The sequence below is a fragment of the Podarcis muralis genome, chromosome 6, assembly GCF_964188315.1.
Source record: "Podarcis muralis chromosome 6, rPodMur119.hap1.1, whole genome shotgun sequence".
Classification (NCBI taxonomy): Eukaryota; Metazoa; Chordata; class Lepidosauria; order Squamata; family Lacertidae; genus Podarcis; species Podarcis muralis.
This window is the reverse complement of record NC_135660.1, coordinates 86,548,647-86,567,250: the sequence shown is the minus strand read 5'-3', so window position 1 is coordinate 86,567,250 and position 18,604 is coordinate 86,548,647. Positions and strand designations below refer to the sequence as shown.

General features: G+C 49.4%; 1 protein-coding gene across 1 annotated transcript in view; it reads right to left on the bottom strand.

The window, feature by feature from the left end:
• NFKB2 (nuclear factor kappa B subunit 2) overlaps positions 1-18,604 on the bottom strand; it is a 40,157-nt gene that overhangs the window by 5,621 nt on the left and 15,932 nt on the right. The window contains exons 8-16 of the mRNA XM_077930685.1: positions 15,760-15,918; positions 12,994-13,098; positions 11,329-11,414; positions 9,407-9,545; positions 9,184-9,303; positions 6,320-6,529; positions 4,668-4,809; positions 3,354-3,464; positions 1,559-1,770 (exon numbers count right to left, since the gene is read on the bottom strand). Coding sequence (XP_077786811.1) covers positions 1,559-1,770; positions 3,354-3,464; positions 4,668-4,809; positions 6,320-6,529; positions 9,184-9,303; positions 9,407-9,545; positions 11,329-11,414; positions 12,994-13,098; positions 15,760-15,918 — 1,284 coding nt within the window. The remainder of the gene's footprint in view (positions 1-1,558; positions 1,771-3,353; positions 3,465-4,667; positions 4,810-6,319; positions 6,530-9,183; positions 9,304-9,406; positions 9,546-11,328; positions 11,415-12,993; positions 13,099-15,759; positions 15,919-18,604) is intronic.

The window sequence follows — 18,604 nt, the reverse complement described above, 5'->3', positions numbered from 1 at the left end:
AAAAAAAGAGGGGGAAGAGTATTTTCAGGCGGTGATTATGTTGTTGGTTCCCCCTAAATAGCTTCCCTCCATATTAAAACGGGTGTTTTTTAATTTAAATGAGACAATCTTTTTGCTTAAGGGACGCGGGTGGCGCTGTGGGTTAAACCACAGAGCCTAGGACTTGCCGATCAGAAGGTCGGCGGTTCGAATCCCCGTGACGGGGTGAGCTCCCGTTGTTCGGTCCCTGCTCCTGCCAACCTAGCAGTTCGAAAGCACGTCAAAGTGCAAGTAGATAAACAGGTACTGCTCCGGAGGGAAGGTAAATGGCGTTTCCGTGTGTTGCTCTGGTTCGCCAGAAGCGGCTTAGTCATGCTGGCCACATGACCAGGAAGCTGTACGCTGGCTCCCTCAGCCAATAAAGTGAGATGAGCGCCGCAAACCCAGAGTCAGTCACGACTGGACCTAATGGTCAGGGGTCCCTTTACCTTTACCTTTTTGCTTGCATGCTTGTTTGCCCTCCCTTTGATGAAAAAAAGAGAAATTGGTGGGATGGGGGAGTCCTTCTGTGTCAGGGGGAAATGGAGGGAGAAGATTTAGCTGCCTGCCTTATGCTGAAATGGGAGGTTGGGTACTATGTGAGAATGACAGGAAGGCTGTTTTTCAGTAAACAGTGAAAGCAAATGTGTGTCTACTCACAAACAAGCCCTACTGAATTCAATAGGGCTTACTCCCAGGAAAGGAGAAGAAGAAAGTTTAGTTGAACTTATGCATGCACAGATTCCACTTAGACCTCTGGGTGGGGAAGGAGATGCAACTTGACTAGTAAATCACTTGAAAATATATTCAATGTAATATATGGACGCGGGTGGCTCTGTGGGTAAAACCTCAGCGCCTAGGACTTGCCAATCGCATGGTTGGCGGTTCGAATCCCCGCTGCGGGGTGTGCTCCCGCTGCTCGGTCCCAGCGCCTGCCAACCTAGCAGTTCGAAAGCACGCTTAAAGTGCAAGTAGATAAATAGGTACCGCTTTATAGCGGGAAGGTAAACAGTGTTCCGTGTGCTGCGCTGGCTCGCCAGAGCAGCTTCGTCACGCTGGCCACGTGACCCGGAAGTGTCTCTGGACAGCGCTGGCCCCCGGCCTCTTAAGTGAGATGGGCGCACAACCCTAGAGTCTGTCAAGACTGGCCCGTACGGGCAGGGGTACCTTTACCTTTAATATATGGAAGTTTATTTAATATTTTCATTTGATCTACTACTTTACATTTTAAGGCCCTCCACTGCCGCTGGGAGCCTCGTCAAGGCCCTCCACCACTGTGGGGAGGTACGGCAGGACTCTCTGTCCCCGCGGGGAGGCCCAGCAAGGCTCTCCGCCACCGCAGATATATATATATCATGATATTTAGCTGGTGATATATTGCGATGTTGAAAACCAGATATCGCCCATCCCTAGACAGCACACCTCCTGCAGATTATGCACTGCCCTCCCCTCTTGTTTCGAGCAGCTCAGAGACATTCACTCTGAAACCAGCCAGCCACCTCTCACCTGCCTGAGCCTCCAAAACTATCCCTCCGCTTACCATAATAATTAGGTGTTTCCAGGAGCTGGAGGGTGTGGGAGCCAAGGTGGCAGAGGAGGGTCTTCAGCATCTCCTCATCCCCCAGCTGCAGCGCCAGGTGAACTACGGAGTTGCCATAGCGATCCAGCAGAGTCGGGTCCGCGCCAGCCTGCAGCAAGAACCCAGCCACCCTGGGCTGGCGGGTGATCACAGCCAGGTGCAAAGGTGTCTGCGGAGAAAAGGGGGAGATGGGTCTAATTCTAGCAAAAGAACGGGGGAAGGAATCAAGGTGTTTGTCCTAAGTGCAGAGGCCAGAGAATCTTCCTTCGCCCCTTCCCATCTAAGCAACGTTCTGGGGTGGCCACTTTCTCTCTACTTCCACCTGAGTAACAGAGGAGAAGGAGACACTTCCTCGTACAAGACTCAATCATCTACCTGCGCAAGCAACGATCAGACAGGCATACTCTATGTGGATTCACAGCTGGTTCAAGGAAACGAGGACCGCTCCTCGCTGCTGCCCTTAAACTAAGCAGGGGTGGCCGACACAGTGCCTCCACCCAGATGTTCTTGGACTTCAACTCCTGCCAGCATGGCGGCCCATGGAGAGGAATGGAAGTAGTTGCAGCCCAGCAATAGCTGGAGGTGCCATATTGGCCAGCGCAAAATTGAACAGGAAGTTCACAAGGAAGAATCCCAGGAGACAAGGGAAAAGTTGGGACCAGCTCATTTTCTTAACTCGTTATGGGGTTACGTTCCAACGCCATGGGGTCTGCTTTCGGCAGTTCTTTTATTCAGTGGTACCTTGGTTGTCAAACGCTTTGGAAGTAGAATGCTTCGGCTTTCGAATGCCGACAACCCAGAAGTGAATGATTCTGTTTTCGAACGTGCCTCGGTTGTCAAACATTTCAGAAGTTGAACGGTCTTCCAGGAATGAATTATATTTGACAACCAAGGTACCACTGTGTGTGTGTCTGTGTGTGTGTGTGTGTGTATTTCCGCACATTTCACAAAAATTCCAATACATAATTATTTTTTCTTTAGTTTTGTCGACTTCCCATCCCATTTTCTGTGTTCTTTTTTTTTAAAAAAAATCTGTCTCATTGCTGCACTCTTCACTCTTCTACATCATAACCGTAAAACAATAATCTCTCATTCTTTCTGCTGTCGTAGTTCAAATCCTGCTCACATCTTCAACATATTATAACGTTTCTTTAAATGGTGCAAAAAAGGGCTTCCAGTTCTTCCATAAAGCAGTCATCATTAAGTTCTCTTGTTTTAGCTGTTAGTTTTGCTGATTCGGCATCGTCCAGCAGCAGCTCCTTCTTAAGACAAAGCCAAGGAGGAGTCTGTGCAAGGCCATCACAGCTCAACAAGAGCAAAGGCATGGCAGTATCAAAACTTGGAAGGATGGGTGGGTTTAGTGAAGAGGAGGAGTGAGGAGTTTGGATTTGATATCCTGCTTTATCGCTACCCTAAGGAGTCTCAAAGCGGCTCACAATCTCCTTTCCCTTCCTCCCCCACAACAAACACTCTGTGAGGTAAGTGAGTCTGAGAGACTTCAGAGAAGCGTGACTAGCCCAAGGTCACTCAGCAGCTGCATGTGGAGGAGCGGGGAATCGAACCCGGTTCACCAGACTACAAGTCCACTGCTCTTAACCACTACACCACACTGGCTCTCAGGGAAAGAGAGAGATCCTTTCTCCCTCTCACGACACACACAAGCCAAACAGTGCTAGGGAATGCAGACAAAAGGATTGGGGGGGGGGGAGGTAGGGGGCAGGGAAACTGCACCCTGAAACATGATCTACTATACTGCTGCAAGTGATTTGTGATGTTCAGGATCTGCTGATTGGGGATGCTGACTGCCACTTGGACCAGCTGTGCAATCACAGCTGTCTGCTCATGGATGATAGCCAGGTGCAAAGGCCTGTGGGGACAGACAAGATTATTGTTTTAAGACGGGAAGGTGAAGTTCTCGGGAACTGTGCGGTCAGTCGCAGACGGGACAAGAAGCGAGTCCAACTCCTAGCTATGGTCTGTGTGCGTCACCAAGTCCCCCCCTTCTACAATTTGCAAAGGAGGATCCAAAACTCCCCCTACATTGGGGCTTTCTGGTCCAAAGAAGAAAAATGTTTGCTCCAGAAACTACTGGAGGCAATTAAATATTGCAAATGGGACACGTTTTCGTATGAGTGACTATGGAACGGAAGAGGACAAGCTGAAGATCAGACATAGAGTTCTGGTCAGGCCTCCGCTACAGCTCTGTGCTCACTTGTTTTACTATATTTGTTTATTAAATATGTAACCCTGGCCCTTCACCTGTCTCACAGCAGTTCACAGCATAAAAATGAAGGATAAAAACACAAAATACGTACTAAAACTCAAGAACAATACAAACCAACAGCTGCCACAAGCACCCATTGTTCTCACCAGATGGTGAGAACTGCTGTTCTCACAATTTAAAGGAATTTCAAAGGGAAAACTAAGATTTTGAAGTCTGCCCAATGTGTAAGGAAAAAGCTGGGGAAATGGACACAAACCAAAGACTGAGAAAAGGCGATAGCTTTTATCAAAATATCTAAAAACCTAGCCAAATATATTAAGGGATCGGCAGTTTCTTGGAGTTTATACTAAAGGGCTTAAATCAGGTATCAAGAAATAACATGATATCAATTTATATAAGATTGTATACATTGCATTTTTGTATTTATTTATTTTTTGTCCCTTATACACCTCTTCGTTCTTTTGCCCACCCTCGCTTCCCCCTTTTCTTCTCTGTATCACTTTCTTTATAACTGAAATCCTTCTGATAAAATATTAACATTAGATTGGGGGGGAAGGTATCGAGAAGTGTTTCCTAACCCCGAGAGAGACTGAATATATTGTTCAAGTGGGCAGCAAAATTCCTTCCCATGAGCCCTTGCTTCCTTTTCCACATCTCAAGAGGCAGAGAGGGGTCTGTTGCTCCTCCCTAGCAGCACCCTCCAGACTCTTGCCTCCAACAGAAGGCTTGCAGGAAGCGGGCAACTGTCCCCCAAATTGTGGAGTCTCTGAGGAAGCCTCCTTGCTCCTGCCTCCTCCCACCCACCAGACAGAGCCTGCCCCAAAGGCCCATCCGCTGCGTACTCACGTGTCTCCGTTCTCGTCCTGAGAGGCAGCCAGGTGCCTCTGCACAGCCAGCAGCATCCGTGGGTCGGCCGTGACTGCGTAGTCGAGAAGAGCCCGGGAGCTGCGCCGAGCCAGCATCAGCATCCACGAGCTGCACTCCTGAGCTAGGGGGACAGGGAAAAGGCACGGTGTGATTGCAACCCTCTGCCGGCGGCCAAACTGGACTTCTTGCACTCGGTCACTGTGCATGAATCCCCCTGGACACATCACCACCCTTGCCAAGCTTTGCCCTACTAGGGCAGGGGGTTGGGGGGCCCCACAGGGTCCGGATGCGACCCTCCAGGTCTCTCCTATTGGGACCCACACCTTCCTGCTCCACCCCATTTTGCTGCTTTTGCCTGGGTGGAATGTGCTCTTGGCATCCGATAATGTTTCTTTTGCTTGTCTGGAGGGAGAATGTCTGTGCAGAAAACCGCCTTTTGCGAGGCTGCAGTGCAACCTACTGATGCAAAAGGTGGGAGTCTCTCTGCCCACTTTGGCCCCTGTGTCATCGTGTGCCCCCCCCCCCTCGAAATGGATGCTCATGGCTGAACACACCCCGCCCTGGCTGAAAATAGTTCTCCCCATCCCTGCAACAGAGGAAGGTCACAGGTCCGCGGTGGAGCATGTGGCTTTTACAAGCAGACATTCCCAGATTAATTAATTGTGGAACTAAAAAGCCGGTGACGCTTGGAGGATTAAGAGTGCCCCGCTCCCCCGGCTATGTGCACATGCCAGAGTCCTACAGCTTGTAGCACCATCGGTTTGGCTCCTGGGGGAGCGGGGAAGGAAGGGGAAGAGATGGGCCACTGTGGCTATGGCTGTCGGAACCGGGGGGTGAAAAGCCAACTGGCTGGGCCCCAGCCGGAGCGTCTCCCCTCTCAGCCTTGCCACTGCGGAGATCCATCAGCGCACTCTCCTGCTGGGTCTGCAGCAGCCACTCGTAGTAGCCCTGGCGCAACTTCTTCAAGGTCTTGTTCCTCTCTAAGGAATCAAGTTCAGCCTTCATGGCTTTTAAACATGGCTCTGCATCCTTTGACGCGGGTGGCGCTGTGGGTTAAACCACAGAGCCTAGGACTTGCCAATCAGGAGGTCGGCGGTTCGAATCCCCACAACAGGGTGAGCACCCGTTGCTCGGTCCCAGCTCCTGCCAACCTAGCAGTTTGAAAGCACGTCAAAGTGCAAGTAGATAAATAGGTACCGCTCCAGCGGGAAGGTAAACGGTGATTCCGTGCACTGCTCTGGTTTGCCAGAAGCAGCTGGCCACATGATCCGGAAGCTGTATGCCGGCTCCCTCGGCCAATAAAGCGAGATGAGCGCCGCAACCCCAGAGTCGGTCACAACTGGACCTAATGGTCAGGGGTCCCTTTACCTTTACCTGCATCCTTTGAGGTTAAATCTTGGACTTCTTGGAAGCTTGAAGGTTCCCAAACCTTCTCTGAGTTACTAACAACAGCTGTTTTAGCAAACTCATCAGCATACCTCTTAGGTGGTTTGCCCTTTATGGCTCTTTCATATAGAATGTGTATATTTCATTCTATATATGCATATAGAGAACTCTCCAGCACGTAAGCTGCTTCTGAACCGCCTCTTAACCCCTGACTACTTTGGACAGCACTCGTCTCACAGACGTACCATGCTGCAGCAGTTCTGCGTAGCGCTTTTCCTCCGCGGAGATCCGGCTCCCATCTTCTAATGTTTGCTGCTCCCCCTCTTCCGGCTTGGAAGTTCCTGGCATGTGGATGCCCCTCCCTCCTTGGTAGTTGCCCATCGGGTAGGTGCCGGAGAGGTAGATGCTGCTGTTGCTGCAAGAGCTGTATCCTGCCGAGTGCCAAGGAGTTCCAGCTGGGGTAGGCAGGCGTATACGCGCAACAGAGAGATAGAGAGAGGTTTCTATATTAGCCCAGTTGTGCTCACAGGGTTGGGCGACGCGTGGCTAAATTTCAGGAGCCCTCGATAAACATTTCAGACTTCTAGCAAAAGGAACCCGTGTCTCCCCCGGCAGTCTAGTGGAAAAGCAGGGAAGAGAAGGGGAGAAGAAAGAGAGAGGGGATGGGAGAGAGGGTGGTCCCAACCACTTCTGGTTTTGTCCCTGCCCACAATCGGCATGCAAGCCCCCTATACACTGTTCGCAAATTGTAGCTGTTGGAAAGCAGAAGGGGGGCAAGCCCCAATAAGTCAGGTCTGCACTTCTGCACTGCTTCGTCACCAGCTGAGCAAAGACACGGCAGCAGCTCCCAAGCTAGTAACGCACTGGCAAAATCGCCGCTCAACCTAGGACTTTCAGATATCACATTTGAAACCGGCACCGTTCAGTTTACTGCAGGCGAGTTTGTGAGCCTGTATTCTAGTTGTCGACGGCGACTAGACTTTGCTCCCCGCTTTGCAACCCAGAAACCTTGATCTGCGGCACATTCTCCTTTAAAAATAGAAACCAGCCCCCTGGGCATGCTCAGCTCAGTGCTTACTAATTCTGCAACATTTGACACGCCTGCCATTTGTTCTGCAGAGCCTTGTTATCCAGACCCCCTTTCTCTGCGCTGAAGACAAGCTAGTAAATTAAAATAATGACTCCATCAGAGGGCTGCCTGCTGCAAGAGTGCGTGGTTTTGTCTTTGGAAAGAACGCTCGCCTCCCGAGTCACGGGGAAAGGTGTAAAGCGAATGGTAATTAGCAGTTTCCACTTGCTGCAGGAATTGGAACTGCCTCAACAAATTGCATTGGAAGATCAGCCTTCTCTCTCTCTCTCTCTCTCTCTGTGTGTGTGTGTGTGTGTGTGTGTGTGTGTCTAATTAAGCAAACTACTCTGCGCTCTTTTAGCAATTCCACCCCATGAATTGTCCAGAATTGCTCACAGTCAGCAACAGTGGCTCACTTAAAGCCAGAGATAGAATCGTTTCCTATCAAAGAATGTTGTGGAACTAAACTACAGTAGCATCCCCTCCCTCAACCCTTTAGTGGGATGGGGAATCGCTGTAGCTCAGTGGCTAGAGCTTCTATTTTGCATGCATTACGCACCAAGTCCAATCACCAGCATGTCCCGGTAGGGCTAGGAGAGACTTGCCTGAATTCCTAGCAAGTCGCCGTCAGTGCAACTGCAGGCAACACTCAGGTAAAGGTAAAGGGACCCCTGACCATTAGGTCCAGTTGTGACCGACTCGGGTTGTGGCGCTCATCTCGCTTTATTGGCCAAGGGAGCCAGCATACGGCTTCTAGGTCATGTGGCCAGCATGACTAAGCCGCTTCTGGCAAACCAGAGCAGAGCACGGAAACACCGTTTACCTTCCTGCTGGAGCGGTACCTATTTATCTACTTGCACTTTGACGTGCTTTCGAACTGCTAGGTCGGCAGGAGCAGGGACCAAGCAACGGGAGCTCACCCCGTCGCAGGGATTCGAACCGCCGACCTTCTGATCAGCAAGTCCTAGGCTCTGTGGTTTAACCCACAGCACCACCTGCGTCCCAACACTAAGGTAGGTGGACAAATAGTCTTAAGGCAGCTTCTTATGGTCCTAATCTGCCTTACCATTACACCAAAGTGCCTATGCAGATTCTCTGTTTTATTTCTAAGCCAACACAGAGAAGATGTTTATCACATGAAGCACAGAATTGAGAAAAACAAAAAAGTGGCCATTGAGTCATCAAATTGTCAAGCTGTAAGGGACCCCAAGGGTCATTTAATCCTAACCTCCTGAAAGGCAGGAATCTCAATGAAAACATCCATGACGTATGGTCTTCCAAAGGCAAGGCAACTGCTTTTTACAGAAGTGAAAGCCTCTCCAAAATGAAGGACGTGCTACACCAGCAGAACAAGTGTAAACCAAATAATATGGCTAATCAGAAGGAAAGACAACAGACCATCACTAAAGGTGCTTAGGCTAAATCAGTGCTTCCCCAGTTTGGGTCTCCGGCGGTTTTTAGACTACAGCTCCCATCATCCCTAGCTAACAGGACCAGTGGTCAGGGATGATGGGAGCTGTAGTCCAAAAACAGCCGGAGACCCAAGTTGGGGAGACACTGGGCTAAATAATGGAGACTCCTTTTTTTAAAAAAAGCACCAGACAGATGAAAAAAGGTGTAAAGGGAGGGGGTGAGGATATCACAGAAGAGCTAAAGAAACCCTTTGCCCCTACTTACATGTCAGATGATGTTGGGGAGAGACCCACAACCGAACCATTTTTTAGCACTGCACCCAAGAAATCCATGCAAAGGATGGGCCTATCAACGTTTTATAAACTGACAGCTTAAAACCCAGCTTCCCGTGGTCAGGTGGCCTTTACCCCCAAGGAGATCGAGGGGTAGTTGGCTTCCTACAAGAGTGGAAGATTCCACTGAAGGGTTCCACTGCCCAGTGCCAGAATTTTACAGGCTCTCCTGGAGTCAATACTCTGCTGCCAAAACTATTGCAACGAAAAGCCTTCGATCTCAAAACTAGGAAGCCGCCTAAGAGCAAGGCACTCCAAACTCCCCAAGCCTCCGTCAACAAAGAGCAACGTTTACCTCCGCCAGAACCAAATCCGCCGGCTCCACCCCCTGCGCCTCCCATGGGCGAGCCGCCCCCAAAGTGCTGAGGGAACTGGGGCAAGGTCTTCTTCCTCTTCCTCTCCACTTCTTCCTTATCTGCAACCAAGGACACAAGAGGAGAGTCGTCAAAGACAAGGCCCTGCGCTGGCACTGGACAAACAGAAGTAGCAAGACACTTCTTGGTGCAAGCTCCCTGTACCTTCCACCACCGGGTAGTAGGTAAACTGCTTGGAGTCACTCACGTCACCCCCTCGCTTGCGCTTCAGCTGAAGGAACACGGTGACCGGGCGCTCGATCTTGGTCTTGTGGTAGGGCGGCGTGCGGAACACAATGGCGTACTGCAAGGACACAAAAGTGTGAACACCTGAATAGGGCAACCCAAGAGGCAGCTCCGACTGATTCAGAGTCAATGTATCATAACGTAAAGAACTTAACTACCGCCGTGGGTTAAAGGAGAATCAAAAGCAGAGTTGGATGTCATAAGCACACAGAGGGAAGTGAGCTCAAAACTGACAGGCTCCCTCCTACCCACAGCGGTTTGATAGAGAGATATTCTTGCAGCACCCGACAGATTAATTCCCATGAGGCAGAGCAGCAAAATATTAGGAATATGGGAAGCTGCCTTCTACTGAGTCAGACCACTGCTCCATCTTATGCTGCAGCGAGACTCCTTACGGGGTCCTCACCGCGAGATCACATTCATCTGGTGCTATACCAGCTGCACTGACTCCCGATGGGGTACAGGATCAGGTTTAAGGTGCTGGTTTTAACCTTTAAAGCCCTATACAGCCTAGGACCCTCGTACCCACAGGACCGCCTCTCCTGGTATGTCCCACAGAGGAACTTACGGTCTTCAAACAAAAACATCCTGAAGGTCCCAGGCCACAGAGAGGTTAGGCTGGCCTCAACTAGAGCCAGGGCTTTTTCGGCTGTGGCTCCAATCTTGTGGAATGCTCTGTCACAAGAGACTAGGGCTCTGCGGGACTTGACATCTTTCCACAGGGCCTGCAAGACAGAGCTGTTCCACCAGGCCTTTGGTCAGGGCACAGCCTGACTCCCTCCTTTGGCAATCTTCACAGAACTTTAGCCTAATGGTTGCCATCAATTTGATTTGAATTAATTTTATAATGAAATGATTTTAGAATGTTGTACTATTTTATTGTTGTTAGCCGCCCTGAGCCTGGCTTTGGCTGGGGAGGGTGGGATATAAATAAAAAATTATTATTATTATTATTATTATTATTATTATTATTATTATTCTTCAGTATTGTCTACACTGTCTGGCAGCTGCTTCCAGGGTATCTGGGAGAAGTTTCTAGGCCTACCTAGAGACACCAGGGATTGAACCCGCTGCATAGAAGGCCACTGAGCTCCAGCCGTTGCCCAGTTAAGTATTAACCCTTCTAAAAACCCGCCAGCCAGGAGGAGAAGCATCACAATGCAGTGCCCAAAAATAGCTCAGCAGGATTTCACGAGCCTATGATATTGAACAGAGCTGAGGTGTCCAGGGAAATATACCTCTAGAAATGGATCATCAACTAGGACAACTGCTGCAGCTTATTCCGCATCTTGGCCCCGAGTCCCAAATGATGTGTCTGAAGAAATCAGTTTCGTCCATGCCTCCCCTACAGCTGCCAAGTCACCTCACCCAGGAATAGCAATGAAAATGGGCAAGTAGTTTCCTGGTTCACGACCTAAAGTAAGTCGCACAACCATGCAGAATATAGTTTTATCGCCCTCTGAGCTTTATTGGAAGGAAAACCCAGTTTCCCAGGGCTTGCGTTCACTGGTCGCGAGAGGCGAGCAAACCAGGGAAAGGAGATGGGCTTTCCAAAGATATTGCGAAGCACATCAGGTTTAACAAGCGACGACGATCCAAAAGCATATGCTTAGGACCTATGTATACTAGCAGAACCTCTCATTTTCCCCAGGCAGATGAAACCCCAAGCCCACACTTACAATCCTTAAATTCCCACGCACATAAAACCTGGTGGTCTTTGACCTGTCTTTTAGCCTGGTGCCACACGGAATGCTACACAATCTTGACATCTAATTGCTCAAGCTGGTCTGCAAGACTGATCTTTTGAGTGGGACCCAGGCCTCCCACGACCCAACCGGTACCTGTTTATGTACATCTGTAGGGGAGAAGTCCCCAAACGCCTGCCAGCCATTCTCGTCGTCTTCATAAAACCGCACCTCAATATCATCTGGAGGAGGAAGAGAAAAGTTATTTCCCTTGTGAGCAAGCACCAGCCCACCCTGTCTCAGGTCCCGGGCATCTGAGCTAGCACAGGGTCTCATTTATTAAGGTCTTCTCTCTCCCCCCACACAATACATTCTCAGTGCCATCAATCCCACTATGTGACCACAGCCCAGCCCTCTAGAGCAGGCATCCCCGAACTCTGCCCTCCAGCTGTTTTGGGACTACAACTCCCATCACCCCTAGCTAACAGGACCAGTGGTCAGGAATGGGAATTGTAGTCCCAAAACAGCTGGAGGGCAGAGTTCAGGGATGCCTGCTCTAGAGCATCATTTTCTTCCTTTCCCGAGCCATTTTCAGGCCACAAGTCTCCTCTGCAGCCACATGGGGTCTTCCTTCATTCCTTCTCCTTGTGCTAATGAAGAGCCCTCGGAGGCCCAATTTACAAAGGGACCATCTGCCTTGGAAAGCAATGTTTACACTTGCTTCTTCTGAAGCAAGCCTGGCAGAAACAAGTTGTCCTGTTCCATTCTAACAAATTTATTTACTTTTCACAATCCTATTTTCTAGGGTTGTAGTAGCTGGGCTCCCTGGGACCTTAAGATGAAAGGGCAGGTAAGAAAGTGCATAAACAAATATATATATATATATATATATATATATATATATATATATATATATTTCGAATCCCCGCAGCGGGGTGCGCTCCCGTTGCTCGGTCCCAGCGCCTGCCAACCTAGCAGTTCGAAAGCACCCCCGGGTGCAAGTAGATAAATAGGGACCGCTTACTAGCGGGAAGGTAAACAGCGTTTCTGTGTGCTGCGCTGGCTCACCAGAGCAGCGATATCACGCTGGCCACGTGACCCGGAAGTGTCTCCGGACAGCGCTGGCCCCTGGACTATAGAGTGAGATGGGCGCACAACCCTAGAGTCTGTCAAGGCTGGCCCGTATGGGCAGGGGTACCTTTACCTTTACCTTATATATGTCTGTATTTGGAAAATCCTAGCCAAGTGAAGTAGTCTTGAGAACAAAGAAACAACCAATACAACTGGGTCAGAATTTGGTCTCCATCCAGATTTCTGAAGAATGTTTAACAGGAGTACAAGGAATCAAGCTCTTAAGACTCACAGGCATAATTGGACAGGGTACCTCCAACCTTTCTAAGCCTGTGGGCACATATGGATTTTTGAACGGATGTTGTGAGGACATCCTTTTCTGGTCACTTCTGTTCCTCCAGATCAACGCCCCCAGCCCAGCCCACAGAAAAGGACCATGTGCACAGGGTTCTTTCCCAATGGATCTGAGTGAAAGTGAGATCCAGCAGAATCAATCCGAGCCTTCAAAAGCATGCAGAGATGAAACAATAAGTGTGCCACTGCTCTTGGAAAATCTTCCGAGAGAAACCATCCTCCTAACCTCACGAACAACGAGGCGGTGGCTTCCTGGGTGCCCAGAAAAGATCTCAAGTCACCTTGTTGGCCACCCCGTCTGATGCTTCCTAATCTTCAAGACCTCGGATGCCACTCCCCCAAAAACATCAACAAATGAAAGATAAGGAAATAAGGGAAATAAGGGACAGCGCTCACCTTTCTGGACTTTATCACACAGCAGGTAAACTTCATCCCCGCCTCGCACGGAGCCAGCTGTCTTGTCCATTCTTGAGATCTTCAGGTTGGAAGCCCCAGGGGATTCTGAAGAGCAAGGAAAATGCAGAGCTGTGTAACTGAGATCCAGACAGCTGGAGAGATGCGTTTTTGTATGTAATCATGCGTACAAATGTAAGAAAAGGGACTCCATATGAGAGCCACATTATTTCAAGCCAAATGTGCGCCTAGAGGTTCACAAATTTTGGCTAGCCTCGGCAGCCCATTATTTTTTTGCGATTACCATCAATCCTCCCCTCTCAAGTACTCTAGCCATGCACCCAGAAGGTTCAGGGAAGGAATGTCAGTCTTTCCATTTGTGCGAAGCTATGGAGACTGAGGGGGACGTGGGTGGCGCTGTGGGTTAAACCACAGAGCCTTGGGCTTGCCGATCAGAAGGTCGGCGGTTTGAATCCCCTCAACGGGGTGAGTTCCCGTTGCTCGGCCCCTGCTGCTGCCAACCTAGCAGTTCGAAAGCATGTCAAAGTGCAAGTAGATAAATAGGGACCACTCCGGCGGGAAGGTAAATGGCATTTCCGTGTGCCGCTCTGGTTCACCAGAAGCGGCTTAGTCATGCTGGCCACATGATCTGGAAGCTGTCTGCGGACAAACGCCGGCTCCCTCGGCCTATAGAGCGAGATGAGCGCACAACCCCAGAGTCGGTCACGACTGGACTTAATGGTCAGGGGTCCCTTTACCCTTTACCTTTATGGAGACTGAGGAGTGGGAGGGACCTCCAAAATGTGGTGCAGAGAGGGATTCAACTCTCTTCCATGTTCTGTGCAATGTAAGGAGATCTTGGTGGAAGGCCTCACGACACGCTCAGACAGGAAGTGATTTATGGCTACTACTTGCCACCTGGTGGCCATAGTTTGTGGTGTCTCCCATACAGCCCAGTTCCCCGCGCCCCACCTGAGCTTGTAAGCTCTCCAGCACATATGTGAAAACTTGAAATTAGTGTTCCACAAAGTCTGCAAGACCCAAAATATCAACAATCAGGACCTGGGGAGAAGGATGACATACTCCTCTCAACAGATGTGTCAACCTTGAGGCCTAAATGCAGCTGTGGTGGTCTTCCCAATATCAGAGATCACGCTGAAGACAGGAGTTCCAGGATTAAATAAAACAATGTGATAAGTTGTGTGCATTTGTTTGACCCTTTTACATGGTTTTTTATGTATTGTGGCATTTTACGCATTGTGACTTGCTGTTCTTTTTTTAATTGCTAACGGTTTAGTACCGTATTTTTCGCCCCATAGGACGCACCGGCCCATAGGACGCACCAAGTTTTTTTTTTTTTGGGGGGGGGGGGAAATAAAGAAAAAAAATTATTCCCCCCCCCCAGGCGCTTGTGGGGCCGGCAGCGGGGAGAAGTGCTCTTCTCCCCGCCGCCCGCCTTCAGATCAGGTCTGGGGACAGCAGGAAGACGCGCTGCGTCTCCCAGCTGTCCCTGGGGTGTGCACCGACCCCCCTCGCTCTCCTGGCTTCAGTGAAAGCCTGCATTCGCCCCATAAGACGCACACACATTTCCCCTTCATTTTTGGAGGGGGAAAAGTGCGTCTTATAGGGCGAAAAATACGGTAATTATTTATTGTAATTGTTAAGAGCGTTAAACAGGGGTAGGAAACCTAAGGCCTTTGGGCCAGATGCGACCCAATTGCCTTCTCAATCCGGCCCACGGACGGTCCAGGAATCAGCGTGTTTTTACATGAGTAGAATGTGTCCTGTTATTTAAAATGCATCTCTGGGTTATTTGTGGGGCATAGGAATTCGTTCATTTCCCCCCCAAAATATAGTCCAGCCAACCACATGGTCTGAGGGACGGTGGACCGGCCTACAGCTAAAAAAGGTTGCTGACCCCTGCCGTTAAGAATTTATGTTTAATTACGGTTTGCTGATATTTAATTTCATTGTGCACCATTATATTCTAATGGATTACTGAGCATTGCTTTATCTGAAGTAAGTTGCTTATTTTAATGTTATGTCTGCATTATGACTTTTTTTGTACTTGATCAGCTTGTTACAAGGTGTGTGTGTGATTTTTGTCATCTCTTTAGTTTGCAAACCGCCTTCCGTATAGTAATATAGAAAGGAGGTATACAAATAAAAAGTGAAATGAAAGCCAGTCCTGCAAGCTAGCAGAACTCTTCTTAAGAACATAAGCAGCTGGATGAGGTCAAAGCACCACCCATCCCAGCAAGGTAAAAAGGTAAAGATAAAGGACCCCTGGACAGTTAAGTCCAGTCAAGGGCAACTATGTGGATGGCAGCACTCATCTTACTTCAGGCCAAGGGAGCCGGCGTTTGTCCAGAGACAGCTTTCTGGGTCATGTGGCCAACATGACTAAACCGCTTCTGGTGCAACGGGACACCGTGGTGGAAACCAGAGGGCACGGAAACGCCGTTTACCTTCCCGCCACAGCAGTACCTATTTATCTACTTGCACTGGTGTGCTTCAAATGCTAGGTTGGCAGGAGCTGGGACAGAACGATGGGAGCTCACTCTGTCACGGGGATTTGAACCGCCGACTTCCCGATCGGCAAGCCCAAGAGGCTCTATGGTTTGGACCATACTGTGGCTAACCAGATGCCTACGTTCAACACCTGGCCAAGCAGCAGACACAGTGGCAGATGCTTGCTCCATGGCTCTCTTCCAAACAAGGGTGAAACCCCAACTGAGGTCAGTCCACAGACCAAGAGGGAAGACTTACTGCTGTCATGGATAGGGTCCGAGATAACCGGCTTCAGCGCCAGGCTGAAGTTCCCACTGCTGTCACGAAGGTAGGCGCTGAATCGCAGCCGGACAATGCTGAGGTCCATTGTTTTCTTCAGCTCCTTAGCCTCTTGCTCAATCTCCTCTTCTTCAGATTCTGCCAAAGGAGATGCTGAATTATACACCTGGCAAACAAGGGCTACTACATCCACGAACCCGGGGGTCCTGTACCCCACGTTGAAGTGTTCCCTTCCCTACCAAAGGCAAGAGGTCATCTCATAATGACTCTGAAGGACAACAAATACCCCATTTCTGCTGTATGGGCTGCCTTTGAAAATAATGCCGTGATGATGGGATCTGTCCAGCCTGGGCACCAAAGTTTTTTTTTAAAGATATGCTTGAACAGCCCCGGCTTAATGGTCCTCTTGCTTAGGGCCAGGCGATATCTGGTATTAAACATCACAATACGTCACCAACTAAACATTGCGATATACTGATATATCACAATGTCAGGAATAAGGATGGAGCTATGTAGAGGCATTGGGCTGGCTTCAGTTTTTCCCATATTTTTGCATAGCACACACACATATCATGCTTCGCGATATATTGCCAAGTCAAAAATTACGAAACAGGTATCACAATATGGACTTCAAACCGGTTTTGGGCGATACGTCAATATATCACCCAGCCCTACTCTTGCTATCAGAGTAACTCTTAATGAGGCAGGATGCTCTCGGTGATTTGCAATCGCATGTCATGTATACAATCTCCGCCTACCATATGAACCAACAGCTGGAAGAGAAATTATTTTGGATCTACATGGCGCTAAGACTCCTGCAGCAATTGCTGTGTGTTCTCTCCCACCCCTGGGGGACCCCGGTGGGCTTTCCCCACACTCTACTAAAACACATGGCTTCTTGGAAGTGGCTCCCATGTGGCAGGATGGGGGTTGAAGTGTGTCCTTGTCGTCGGCAAGCGGAAAGCCAATTACATAACATTTGCAAAGAGCCTTGAGTTTTTGAAGTGCTCCATATAATCCTTGCAATAACTGCGCGTGAGAGAGGTCAGAATCACGATCTCCAAATTACAGGCTGGAGATCCAAGGTCAAGAAATTGCAACTGGCCCAAAGGCACCTACAAAGTTTACAGCAGAGGCAAAGATCTGAATCCAGAATTTCTGGGCTCCTGCACCTTTACTGGGTTGATAACTGTGCAGGAAATTATATCGAAAAGACATAAAGGTCCACATTACACCGGGCATACTGAGAAAAGCGGAATTGAGTTGGTTGGAAAGTTATGTCAGTCAATCCCTCATAATAGCTTCTGATGTCTCAAACAAAACCTTGGGGGCTACAGCAAGGGCGACCCTGACTTGCTTTTGGACCATTACACCCCGGAAAAACACATGAACAAGCTGTCCCATTTTAATCAAACCCATGTAAGTGAGTCTTCCACTGGAAGCACAAAGCTCCCACTAGAGACCAGCTTCTAGAAAGTCATACTTCAATGCTGGCCCCTATTTTAAGAGGCAATCTTACAGAAAGTGAAGAAAAAAGGAACACTACACAAGCTCGAATGCGATTGTTTGTTCCCAGGTTTCAAGCCCAAGGGCCTGGCAATAGAAAGGGAAGTTCATGCTAAGCTCCAGCAAGCCATTCCTCTCACATGCTGTGTTCTGTTCTCAACTCTGCTCTGCCCTTTCACCACTCTCCTCTCCCTAATTTCAGTCTTCCCCTTTCCTGTACAGGTAAAGGTAAAGGGACCCCTGACCATTAGGTCCATTCGTGACTGACTCTGGGGTTGCGGCGCTCATCTCGCTTTATTGGCCGAGGGAGCCGGCGCACAGTTTCCAGGTCATGTGGCCAGCATGACTAAGCCGCTTCTGGTGAACCAGAGCAGCGCACGGAAATGCCGTTTACCTTCCCGCCGGAGCGGTACCTATTTATTTACTTGCACTGGCATGCTTTCAAACTGCTAGGTTGGCAGGAGCTGGGACCGAACAACAGGAGCTCACCCCGTCACAGGGATTCGAACCGCCAACCTTCTGATCGGCAAGAGGCTCTGTGGTTTAACCCACAGCGCCACCCGCGTCCCTCCCCTTTCCTGTACCTTGCCCCTATTAGGTACACCAGATTTCAAGCCCCGCCCCCTACCCCAGAAAGGGGTGATTTTGAGTTAAAGGGCCTTCCTTCCAATTCCAGACATAGTGGGAAGGATCAGATTCCGGCCACTCTATAGAGGGCAATGCCTTCTACACTCGCTCAGAGGCACAGTTCTGCATGGAAACCCAAGATCCTTTAAAGTCAGGTGCGTAGACTCATTGTCACCTGGATAGCTCGGTTGATTAGAGCGTGGCGCTGGTAACGCCAAGGTTGCAGGTTCGATCCCCGTATGGGATAGCTGAATATTCCTGCATTGCAAGGGGTTGGACTAGATCACCCGCAGGGTCCCTTCCAACTCTACAGTACTAATTCTATGACTGCTGTCTTGGAGAAGCCAGGCACATCCAAAACCTCAGTCATGTTTTGTAAACTAAGAATGCTATTAAGAGGAAAATTGTGTGAAGCTTCTTGTCACTGGCAAGTAACTCTTTTTCACTCATACTTAACCATACTTAGCCATGCTAACACTTTGCACCAATTAACTTGTTGCGCACTTCAAGTGAGAAACGTGGTATGAATCTTGCTCCTCTAGTCCCAGAGTGAACTGGAACTAATCCACTACAGTGGTATCTCGGGTTAAGTACTTAATTCGTTCCGGTGGTCCGTTCTTAACCTGAAACTGTTCTTAACCTGAAGCACCACTTTAGCTAATGGGGCCTCCCGCTGCCGCCGCGCCGCCAA